The 12,255-nt window shown below is 36.9% G+C and overlaps 1 protein-coding gene across 3 annotated transcripts in view; it reads right to left on the minus strand.

Annotated features, from left to right (window-relative positions):
* The window catches only part of LOC136842562 (uncharacterized), a 48,419-nt gene that overhangs the window by 35,692 nt on the left and 472 nt on the right, over positions 1-12,255 (minus strand). For 2 of the 3 annotated variants that reach the window (XM_067110023.1, XM_067110024.1), the window contains exon 2: positions 11,034-11,423. In XM_067110023.1, the coding sequence (XP_066966124.1) occupies positions 11,034-11,038 (5 nt within the window). In that variant the 5' untranslated portion in view covers positions 11,039-11,423. Of the gene's footprint in view, positions 1-4,771; positions 4,874-11,033; positions 11,424-12,255 lie in introns of all 3 variants that reach the window. The other variant, XM_067110022.1, reaches the window with a different exon arrangement.

The following is a 12,255-nucleotide window of genomic DNA, read 5'->3' on the forward strand; positions in this document are numbered from 1 at the left end:
GACTGACATACCTTAAGGCCCTTTTACTCACTCTACAGCGACCTCGAAAATGCCGCAGTTTCCTGGACGTATCTTAGGCAACCCTAAATAGCGCGCCATGCCCTTGAATCATCCACCAAACATCAACGGGAAGAATCCGAAAGGTGAAAAGGTGAAGTGATAACACAAAACAACGTCGCACGGTCGCCGTATACCACCAGCATTTGGCTTCCCGAAACAGGATATGGAACACTTAGAAGGGAGCCACCTTCTCTTTTGTCCTGTATCGATATCCAGCGACGGACAGCCGTTTATCAATGGACCCTTCAGACGATACAATATAGAGTGGAATTAAAGAGAATATAACATTCATATGGTTTCAATTCATATACAGAGAACCACCTAAACCACCAGATACACAAAAGTAGAAGTCTACGGAGGACCACGGTTTTTCACGAAACTTGACCTTAACACAACGTTCTTGGCACCCCACCATCCCGTTAGCGTTTACGTAACATCAATTGGGCGAATCGTATATAAAAAAACGACAAATCATGCAATTTCTTTCCTAAAAGATTCATTACGTCCTTTTATTTAGAAGGAAAAAATTGCTACAATGAAACATTACTGTATAATTACAATCTTTGACCCAATACACCCTTTGAATTTTCCCAGTAATACATAACCAGCAAATGTCATTTCACACGAGCTGAAGCAATACAGCAAAATGAAGACAAATGGTATCATTCGGCTTCGGAATGGTAATTAACGTTATAATCAGCTGGTGGAATTCAAACTGACACTGTCAAAAATGTGCCAAACAACACCAGCCTGAAACCAGAACTAACCTAATTTCAAGCATTTGTACCAAACTATATGGCTATATTCATCGACATTTCTTCAGCTTGTGCTGACTAGATAAGTTCTCAGCACGAAACTTCTCTGGCATTAAAATTTCTCTCAAGAGAACATGACACTTGTAATTAAGGAAAAGCACAACCTCCCCTTTTTCAAGATCGATCGAGATCGAGAGGGGGAGAGAGAGAGTGTGTGTGTAAGTGAGACGAGCGAACAGCACTTGAAACCTGTTTTTCGCTTTATGCGAGTCTTCCAGCTATCAAAGGATACAAGCCTGGATGCTATGTAACCAAACCGTTACATCATTTTACGCAAACATGAAGACAAACTTCTACTTAATGAGGATTATCTACATGTGGCTGTCTTTGTGGAGCCACCGCACACGACACACACTGAACGAGGAATTTATATAATTTTTAACTCTGAAAGAATGGTAACATTTCATTATACTCACACAAACTTTACGAATTCAAGATTTCTTTAAGACAAACGGAGACTTCCCTATATTACAACGACCATTTCAAATCTTCTGATCGTATCCACCATGTTCATATCACGCTCACAATATTCATTATGGATGCAGGCTCCTCTCCAGCACCTTACGTAACCTTGTTTGCCTGACATCGCCAAACAATGAAACAAAAGAAACAATCTCAACTTAAAGACAAACAAAAACTAACTCTGACGTACATGAAACTTTACAGAGCCCATACATTGAAAAGAGCTGAAGGAAAAGAAAATGGTAAAATTGGGAGGGAGGAGGACTTTGATCTGAACTCGAAGGTGGTGACAGACCTTTTTGAAAGAAGTTTCTCGGAACAGGGCACATACAAACATTCACGTTCATCAGAAACATCATCTGCACATAAACGCAAGTGCACATCGAGAAGCTGAGCGGGCACAGTTGCGTAAGCATTCCACTTACAATAACCCAGCATATTTAAACTGAAGTATTCTTTCTGAATCTGGGAAGAATCTTTACAAGCCGTTCCTCAAAATACCAACGGAATCGACTTATTTAACAACTTCCACGCTACTGGGACGCAGCTCTCGGCTTATTCGATAGACATCAGTTTGGGCATTCTTATGTAAAATTACTGCAAGCCACCGCCACTCATTCAGCCTCGATATACACACCGGACTTAGTAATTCCGTGGAGACTCAGCAGAAGCCGACTGGTTGGATCAATCATTTATACGTCCGCATTTTTTTGCGTTTCCTCAATCCTTTTGTTCCCACCTTAAAAGTGTATTACTTCAGAATGAAAAATTTAAGTTTGGTATCATCTAAATACACTTAACTAAACACAAGCCTCTTGTTCACAACTGATATTAAATGTAAGAAACGTGTGAGCACGCGAGCAAAGTTTATATAAAATAACAAGATGGAATCTATTTTAAAAAGACTCCTAAATATATCAAACATTTCCATCACTTATCCGCTTGATACTGCTTTCTTACAGAATACAGTCCAAGCTACAGCCATCCTCTTCATGCCCCCATGGTTTTGTATATAAACAGGAACTTTTACAAAGAAAACATATCAAAGTTCAAGGCGAACAGAGAAATCGGACACTTTTCTAGGCTTAAAGGTCATTTCTTGTAAGGACATGATTCACTTAAGTATATAGATCAATCCTGAATGAACTATGACCTTTAAACGGGCAAAATCAGTGGACAGAAAAACTGAAACAAAGAGTAGAGTAATATTGAACAGCTATAGCTTATTAACGACAAATTTAAGACTACTTTTCATTTGGGATAAGAAAATAGATTTTATGCCAAAGGCCAAGCGCTGGGACCTGAGGTCATTCAGCGCTGAAAAGGAAACTGACAGTAAAAGGGTTTGAAAGGGGTTTGAAAGGTGTAACAGGAGGAAAAACTCGAACGTTACAATATGAAGCAATCGTAAGAAGAGGGTGGAAAGCCAGATGGAAAAAAGAGAATATGAATAGAGTTATAGTAAAAGGAATGAAAGAGGTTGCAGCTAGGAGCCGAAGGGACGCTGCAAAGAACCTTACGCAACGGCTACAGTGCACCATGTGAGATGCACTGACGTCACTAACCCCTTACGGGGACTACTTTTCAAGCATCGAATCACAGCTAACGAAAACCTAGATATGGACCCATTGCAAAATCATTAAACAGCATGTTGCAGAGTTGAATTTCCTGGCAAGTCACAAAAGCAAATTCTTCAGCTTATTATAAACAACTTTCTTAACAATAAGGAAAATAGTTTTCATCTACAAGAAAGTTCTAATGGGAAAATTTTCAGTAACATCTTTACGCAATTCAGTATCAAACATTGAAATATTTTTCGCACCCATGACTCAGTGCAATGTATATCACTTAAATATATTAACTTAGTTTATTTTCTGTGTCTCAATTTCAATATTTTTTCTCAATCTTAATACTTTTGCTTTCACAAACTGATTTAATAGGACCAACTCCACAGTCCTCGATACCACAGTTATGAGACGCGTAAGATTAATTCACTCATCTCTCATATCTTAATTAGGGTAACTATTATGTGTATCAAACATGAAATACATTTGAGCTAATCTCTGTCTCATCGACTACCTTAAACATCTTCAATTCTCGCTCTCTCTTACAGGCACCGAGTTGGAAATTGTCGAGTAACTACACTGACGAGAAAAATAGAAGATATTTCAGTATCATAAAAATACACGTTCTAGCGAAAAAAAACGTAATGCAGCCCTTCAGTATTAAGCTGGGAAGTCATATTCCTCGTAAAACCTAATCCCAATCCCAATCCTTATCTCGAGCGGGGTGGAAAACTTTTGGCAACGTATTCTTGCATCTAAGTTTTATCATCAAACGGTCACGACGCAAGACATTTGGATGAAGTAAACAGCAACAAAGGAGAGATGATAAGAAACTAGTTCAAAGAGGAACTGTGTCCCTCGAGTTTAATGAACAGTGGCTTGTTGCGCAGTCTGACAATGAGCACGTGCTTGCGCGTCCCCATTTGACAAGGACTTCACCATCTACAAGGGGCATACTGGCTAAACATCACGTGACCTTAATAGCGACGTCTTCTAACAGAAGAGCATCGATTTCCTTTCAATTATTTGTACTCCCTTTGTTTCAAGGAAGGTAAGACGGGCTAAACACATCAACCAAATCCACATGGGAAAAAACTGGTCCAATAACAAACCTAATCAGACACTTCATTTGTGCATCCTCGTACGCGAGCGTGCAACAGCAACTGGTCGCCTTTTATCTATACTTTACACAGACTATCTACGCATAGCACTAGGATTAATAATTGGATTTCTCAAAACTTTTGACACGATCATTCCCTAAAACAAAACCCATCCACAAAGAAAACAAATTATGCGAACCTCTCATTTTGCTACTTTAGCTCATAAATCACTAAAACACGAATCCTAACAATGGAGCAATTCACAGCAACAGCTAATAAAAGTACTGAAAAAACTAGCTTGCGGTGTCCTCACTTCCGACTATAAAGGGTAAAGCGCACTAAACTTTATACGGCAATCCCATTTACTTTATAGTCTAATTTTTTGTCTGCTCGATATAGTAAAACTACTGTGTGAACAAACTGAAGTCAACACAATCTACAAGGAGATCTAAATCAAGTTAAAAACGAAGGACGAGTCCTGGTGCAGTCAATTCTGACCTTCAAGCACAGCAGAACGAGGTATGACGTTCCAATTAATGAGTGCTTGAAAATCAATTTTTAACATTTTTTGGAGGAGATGCACAGAGGTGCAACTTGAAAGAGTCAAGGCCATGAGAAACATGAAACTAATAACTATCGAGTAAAAACTATGAAAATATATACTGTGAACAAACTAACAACTACTTCAAAGTGTGTTTTTAATACTAAGGAGAAATTTTACCTAACCCGACTAAGGAGTTATACTAACAACCGTGTCTTGGAATATTACCCTTTCATTCCTGCAGTAATAAACTGGATTCATTTTTCAGTGTTTGCGATATAAAAGACAGCTGCTACTGCTTTTGCATACAGTAAACTATGACGGCGGTAGCTGAGGGTAAAACAAAAATTAGTGTAAATTACACATCTACTTACAATCTTATTTTTTTTCTAGATGTTTACAAAATGACAGAATACAAAAAACAAAGCGGTTTGAAGAAATGTTCAGGTTATTCCAACAAATAAAATCAATGTTTAAATATACAAAACTAAAGAAATAGTAACTATAACAAAGAAACATGCAAGAATTTAGAGTAGAGACCAGGACATGGCAACTGTTCAAGAGCATGCTAGAGCAATTTAATGACTCCAAAGTAGGTTGCCAGTTATGTTCTACTATGAGTTAAACAAAATATCATCTGCCAAATCCAGGTTCTCAGTTGTCAGTTATTCTACATTAATAAATTAGTAAATAACTAGCAGGGTTCCATAATCTGCAGAAGCTGCAAAACCAAAACCCTCAAAACAAAACGCTTAGGAAAAGTTTGATATTGCTGTGTTATTTACACAAAGCCAAATACCGGTTGTGCTTTCCTTCTGAGACATTCCCCAGCCTCGTCTACCATCTCACAACCACCATCCCGCTGTAATTCTTAATAAACCGCCCAGAAAGGGCACGAAATTATGGCCAGTATGTCAGTTTTAATTAAACTTCCTCTTACGCCCATTCCTTTTCATATAAATGTTACGCTTCTTGACAGCCTGACGCACTCCTCCATGGAGACTGCGAGAGGACACTTCAGACGAGGTTGGAATTTAATGTAAACTTTTATCTGATAACAATAATGAAGATAATAATGGAAGATTCTTCACTTATAGCAAAATCTCGAGTGAGTTCATTAACATCAAATAAATCATGCCCAAATGCAGTGTGTGTGTGTGTGTGTGTGTGTGTGTGTGTGTGTGTGTGTGTGTGTGTGTGTGTGTGTGTGTGTGTGTTTAATATATATATATATATATATATATATATATATATATATATATATATATATATATATATATATATATATATATATATATATATATATATATATATATATATATATATATATATATATATATTATACTATATTATACTAGAAAACTAGTCTCACCAGAGAGAGAGAGAGAGAGAGAGAGAGAGAGAGAGAGAGAGAGAGAGAGAGAGAGAGAGAGAGAGAGAGATATGTACCCTGAGCGAAATGTAACGTTCCAAGCTCGTTAGCAGAAATCGCAATGGACTTCTGTTGAACAGTATTGTGCTGCAACCAGGGTGATTAAGTGGGGCTGGCTACTCCATCACTAAATCTGTAGATAACTACAGTAAATGGTGGAAGGTGATTATATATATATATATATATATATATATATATATATATATATATATATATATATATATATATATAATATATGTACATATATATATATATATATAGATATATATAAAGGTATACATTATAAACATACATAAATACATACACATATGTATGGTGTGTGTAATAATACACACACACACACACACACACACACACACACACACACACACATATATATATAGATATATATATATATATATATATATATATATATATATATACACACACACACACAAGCACAATGCAGGGTTTAGCACCTGCTTGAAAGTGGTTATTTGCGACCAAGTATTGTTTTTCAAGATGGCACATTTAACCCAATAAAACACCTGGATTCCACGTGAAAAATTACAAGCTGAAAATGAAAATGTTTTCCACTCTTCTTGTAACTGATGGGTGAATAAGGCACTGAGCTACCGGTACATGTTCAATATAAACAGTAATTTAAATAATATAACTTTATCTGGCATGTACTCAATTCATGAATATCAAATACAAACAAGATGAAGTGAGAGCGAAACGGTTATTTTCCTTTGAAAGTCTTTTAACATATCCTATATTTCTTGCCATCTTTTAAAATAACTGCTGAACTGAAGGGAAGTCGAAGTTCTTTCATTTCTAGCTCCCATTGCAAAAGCCTTATCATCCTCAAATTTTATCTATGGTTTATATGAAAAAGCGCGTTATCTGTTATAGTTCCCCTTTAAAAAACACAGCAAAGATTTCTACAACGGTCGCAAATACGGGCACAGAACTAATGACAAAAAGATCGACCACGATCTTTTCATGCAATCTTAAGACCATGGTCTCCTTCCAATTTCAAAGATACACGGATTCAAAAACCCTCAGTTCCGAGTCGGAAAAGTTGCTTGTGTGGGTCAATGTTCCAGTGGCCAGGCAAGCCATCTAGGAGATGATGGACACACCACATGAATTTTCAACATGCTCCTTTCGTAGGCAGTGGCACCTCAAGAGTTGTCTACGTCCTTCTTGCAACTTCGTAGGGATAAGGTTGCTAGACCCAGACCCCCTTCCGCTCTCACTTCATCTTGTTTGTATTTGATATTCATGAACGGAGTATATGTCAGATAAAGTTACATTATTTAAATTACTGTTTATATTGAACATGTACCGGTAGCTCAGTGCCTTATTCACCCATCAGTTAAGAATAATGGAAAACATTTTCATTTCCAGCTTGTAATTTTTCACAAGGAATCCAGGTGTTTTATTTGGCTAAATGTGGCATCTTGAAAAACAAAACTTAGTCGTAACCACTTTCAAGAAGGGGCTAAACCCTGCATTGTGCTTGTGTGTGTGTGCATATATATATATATATATATATATATATATATATATATATATATATATATATATATATAATATATATATATATATATATATATATATATATATATATATATATATATATATATTGTATATATATACACATTCATTATTACACACACCATATATATACAGGTATGTGTGTATGCATGTATGTATGTATGTATGTTTATAATGTGTTTATACCTATCTATACATAATATATGTATATATATGGTACATATATATATATTATATGTATGTATATATAATATATATATTCACCTTCCACCATTTACTGTAGTTATGTGCAGATTTAGTGATGGAGTTGCCAGCCCCACTTAATTTAATCACCCTGGTTGCAGCACAATACTGTTCAACAGAAGCCCATTGCGATTTGTGCTAACGTGCTTTGAACGTTACATTTCGCTTGGGTACATATCTCTCTTTGCCCCCAACAGACTCTTGTACCAAGAGTCTGGTGGGTAGGAGACCAGAGAGAGAGAGAGAGAGAGAGAGAGAGAGAGAGAGAGAGAGAGAGAGAGAGAGAGAGAGAGAGAGAGAATTTCTAAACCTCAAAAATAATGTAACACTTGAGTATGCATAAAAAGCACTTGAAACTACTCAACAACAGCCTTGCATAACAAAGCAATCATTGGCACTTGTACAGAGTTGTTATCACCTACGTTATCATATTATAAGCATTGACTGATAGCACAGTTGTAGTAAAAGCCAAAAAAATAAAAAATAAAAATAAAAAAATAAATTTACTAGTAGTTCACTCTCATATTTCTTTACCTAGCCAGCCATTAAACGTTGGGAGGAGGGTGAGTCCGTTACGAAGCCCACTGACAAACGTAGAATGGGAAAGGTTGGTTGCTGGCTTAGATTAAGTCGTCCATATGCCAGCATATGGCCTGCAGGAAAGCGACCCGCAAGTGATCGTACTTTTGTAGGAAGCTTGGTATAGACCTTTGGCCTCAATAAAACCAACAATGACGGGGAATTATAAGGGTCGATATAAAAACCCATGTTCAATTTTAGTCAAGTGTGAAATCACCTTTTAAGAACAATTTCTACGGGATTCAAGTCATAACAACAATGCCTGAGTGAGTTTTGTCTAAGAAAACCATTGTAACTTGACACTCCTAAAAACAGTGAAGCACACCGAAATCCAAAGGCCTCAGAAAAACAAATCTAACGACAATTACATAAGAAAAGATTGGGTCATTTTATTCATGCCCACCGTTATCCCCATGCTAAGGGGTCGGTTGCCTTTGAATCCTCTCCAGCTAATCCTATTGAAAGCATCTTCATCCTCTTAAACTCTCCCCACTATATCACCCAATCTATACCTCTGCCTCCCTCTTGATCTTCTACCATTAGCAGGTGTCACCCAAGCCTTCTTCACTTATCCCTCCTTACAACATGCCCACACCATCTCAATCTCGACCCTCTTATCATCATCATATCAATAATCTGCAAAATTGTCACCCCGGCACTTCTAATTTCTTCGTTTTCAAGCCCCCACGCAGCTTGTGTTCCTCCTTCCTTCATAATGTCCTCGGAGCCATACTTCATCACTGGTCTGATTACTATAAAATACATCTTTATTTTTTTTGTTCATTTACCATTCTTTTGTCACACACTACCCCTGCCACCTCCCTTCTTTCCCCGAAAGCTGCCCTTATATTACCTTCAACATCAACTTCACAGCCACCCTCATGCCTTAACGTAGATCCTAAGTATTTGCAACTCTCCTGTTTTAAATCTACGCCTCTTCTATCCTACATAAATAACCAGTTACCCTATGCTTGCTGGATACCATAACCTCAGTTTTACCCACATTTACCATCATGCCACCCCGTTCACGAGATTCCTCCCACTCTTAATCTTTAAACCAACGAACTGAGTAAAACATTCTCTCCCAATAAGGATGAATTTGATGGCCCTCAATGGTTTAGCAACCGAGGTACTTTCGGGAAGCAGGGCCTTGAAACACTATCATCTAAGAAATAAGCTGACGAAAATCATGTAGAATTTATGAATTACGGACATTTCAACAAATGAGAGAGAGAGAGAGAGAGAGAGAGAGAGAGAGAGATCATACAAGTTTGTAGCAAAACAAGATACTATACCGGAACCCGGCAGTATTGTGTACTGCCGACCTTGAACACGGCACGTTACATGAGGGCTGACAGTGACCGTTTAAGAAGTTGCTCATCCCAGCTTGAAAGCTACCCGCATATTACTTCTACGCAACATGCAATATGGCTAATAACTTGCTAACCAATATTCCATGATAGAATTTCCTTATATGAAGAAAACATGAGAAAAAATGCACATAAAAATAATGCTTAGAAGCTCACTAAAGAAAAAAAAAATAAACAGAGGCACCAGAAAACGAAAACAAGTCTGAAATTTTAAAACCTGAACTACAGCATCCCTTCAAAAAATGTACACGCATCAACCACCCTACGGCAGCTTTACAGTAACACCCTTACAGTAAAGAAACAAAATGCACCATTCCTAACCACACACCAGTCCTCTTCCTAAAACAAAAAATCAAGGATCTTATCTTCGGACTGCAAATAGTGAACTTGTGTTTCCTGATTCCTACTCGAGTTTTTTGTGTCGTGCCTTTCCCTTAGTGACCTTCTGCGGTTAGCCGTAAAAAATTACCTGCGATTCGAGGCTTACGTACTCCTAGTAGATAAATTTTAACCCCTGTCTGATGTGTTTTCCTTAAACATGAAAACACTCCCATGAAAACAAAAACATCAATAATAAGAATGAAATCCTCTGGTTTCATAACGTATGTTACGTAAAAGTAATCAATGAACAAAAAAAAAAAGCTTAGCTACAGTTTTTCTGGGGAAGAAATCACTAAACTCCATTATTGGCCTCGCATCTCGTCAAACTCAAAACCCTATTTATGAACGCGCCATTTTTGACACATTAACTATTTTTTCTTTTTAGAAGTGGCAAAATATTCACGGAATGATTCACCAAATGATCGGCTGTTAACAGAAATGAGCAATGCATCCACCCCGTCCAATATTTCATGCGGTGTCGGTACTTCTAGGTAAGGACAATGCTAACCTATCAAAGGAACATCATCCAAAAGCACAATACACCCACTTGAATAATGCAATTCACAAACCCAACTGAATTCGGGGACACGTTTGTTAAGTTCAAAGAATTGCGTTCAAACTACAACAAAACCTACCAAATGTTATTGTTTTTGTTAATGTCACTGCCACAACGATCACAACTATTTTATACCAAGATAATAATATGAAAACACTTTCACCATCATACGAATATTAATCTGTTATGAACATACATATATAGTAAACAGGATGTGTTAAATATGAAGTGAATTAAGACATGTAATAAGCTGTGAAAATTACTTATATATCAATACGAATTTTATAGATAAGCTAGTCTAAAAAAAATGAGTCAACCCAATAGCTCGTATCAGTTTCTCTTTTATTTTCTCACAACTCGACTGAATAAAAAATGATGACCACCTACCCCATACCGAAGAACAGAGGATGACGTCGATACTACAGTATATACAATAACTGGAGACCATGTAGGCCTAAGCACAGGTTTGGCCTTCACCCTTTAAACAACTAGAAAGTCTTCTCTATAAAAACCAATAGTCACCAATCACGTAAACAAACAAACAAATCCATAAGGGGTCTATTTTAACCAGACGCGTCCCAAAACGAATTATTTTGGTGAACATTGGCTTTGAAGACACTCGAATGAATCCAGAAAAGTTAGATGTGAGCTTGTTATTTCCAGATATCAACTTTCACTTTTCTTTCAACACTTTCGTTTGTTCGTCACTTCCGATGCACTCCAGCGTGGCTAAATTTCAAGTCCTTTTGTGGATTCAAAAGTTTCGTGCATCCACAGCTGAAACAACAAACGGGGAGCTAGTTCAATGGTAATGCATTGAAGCCTATCTTTGGGTTAAGGAGTTCATTTATCACTCTCATTGAAAAAAATGTGGGAAACGACCAGTCACACACCATACACCAAAAGCAATATATTTAAAAGTAGTCTACTTCAGGCTGCGATTTAGGAAGATGTATCTGGAAGACATTTCCGTGAGAAGGCAGACAGAATCTCTGAATAGCTACGATCAGGACTAAGGCTATTCAAAGTACTACGAAAAAAGGGCAAGGTTTGTATCTAAACTTTAAATCAGAATCTAATGCAACTACCTACGAAGAAAAAAAAATCTATGGAAATGCAGTCCAATTGCAAGTAATACCAAATAACAGATTAACATTCAGTCTTCAACTTTCAAGTTCGTCTTCCACTCCTATACACGTAGTTTTCTGCCACCTTATGAAAAAAAAAACTAAGCCTAACTATAGCTAGCATGTGGTCATCCAGTCACGTTCCCAATAGTAGTTATTTTACTGGGACTTTGAAGTTGTCATGCTTCGATATGCTGAGTATTAATGTTTTCAAAAGTTTTAAATATTCAATTGGTCTGTGCTTCATATCCACAAATGATTGCTCGTCTTACTACAATTGCTCTGCTCCACATGCACTGTCAAACAAAACTAACATGTTAGTAATACTATAACATACTGAAAACATCACAAAGTCAAATTACTATTAGCGAAACAAGAAGCACACTAGACACCACAAAGCGCACACAATGTTTGCGCCTCCGATATATATATATATATATATATATATATATATATATATATATATATATATATATATATAT

The sequence above is a fragment of the Macrobrachium rosenbergii genome, chromosome 10, assembly GCF_040412425.1.
Source record: "Macrobrachium rosenbergii isolate ZJJX-2024 chromosome 10, ASM4041242v1, whole genome shotgun sequence".
Taxonomy (NCBI): domain Eukaryota; kingdom Metazoa; phylum Arthropoda; class Malacostraca; order Decapoda; family Palaemonidae; genus Macrobrachium; species Macrobrachium rosenbergii.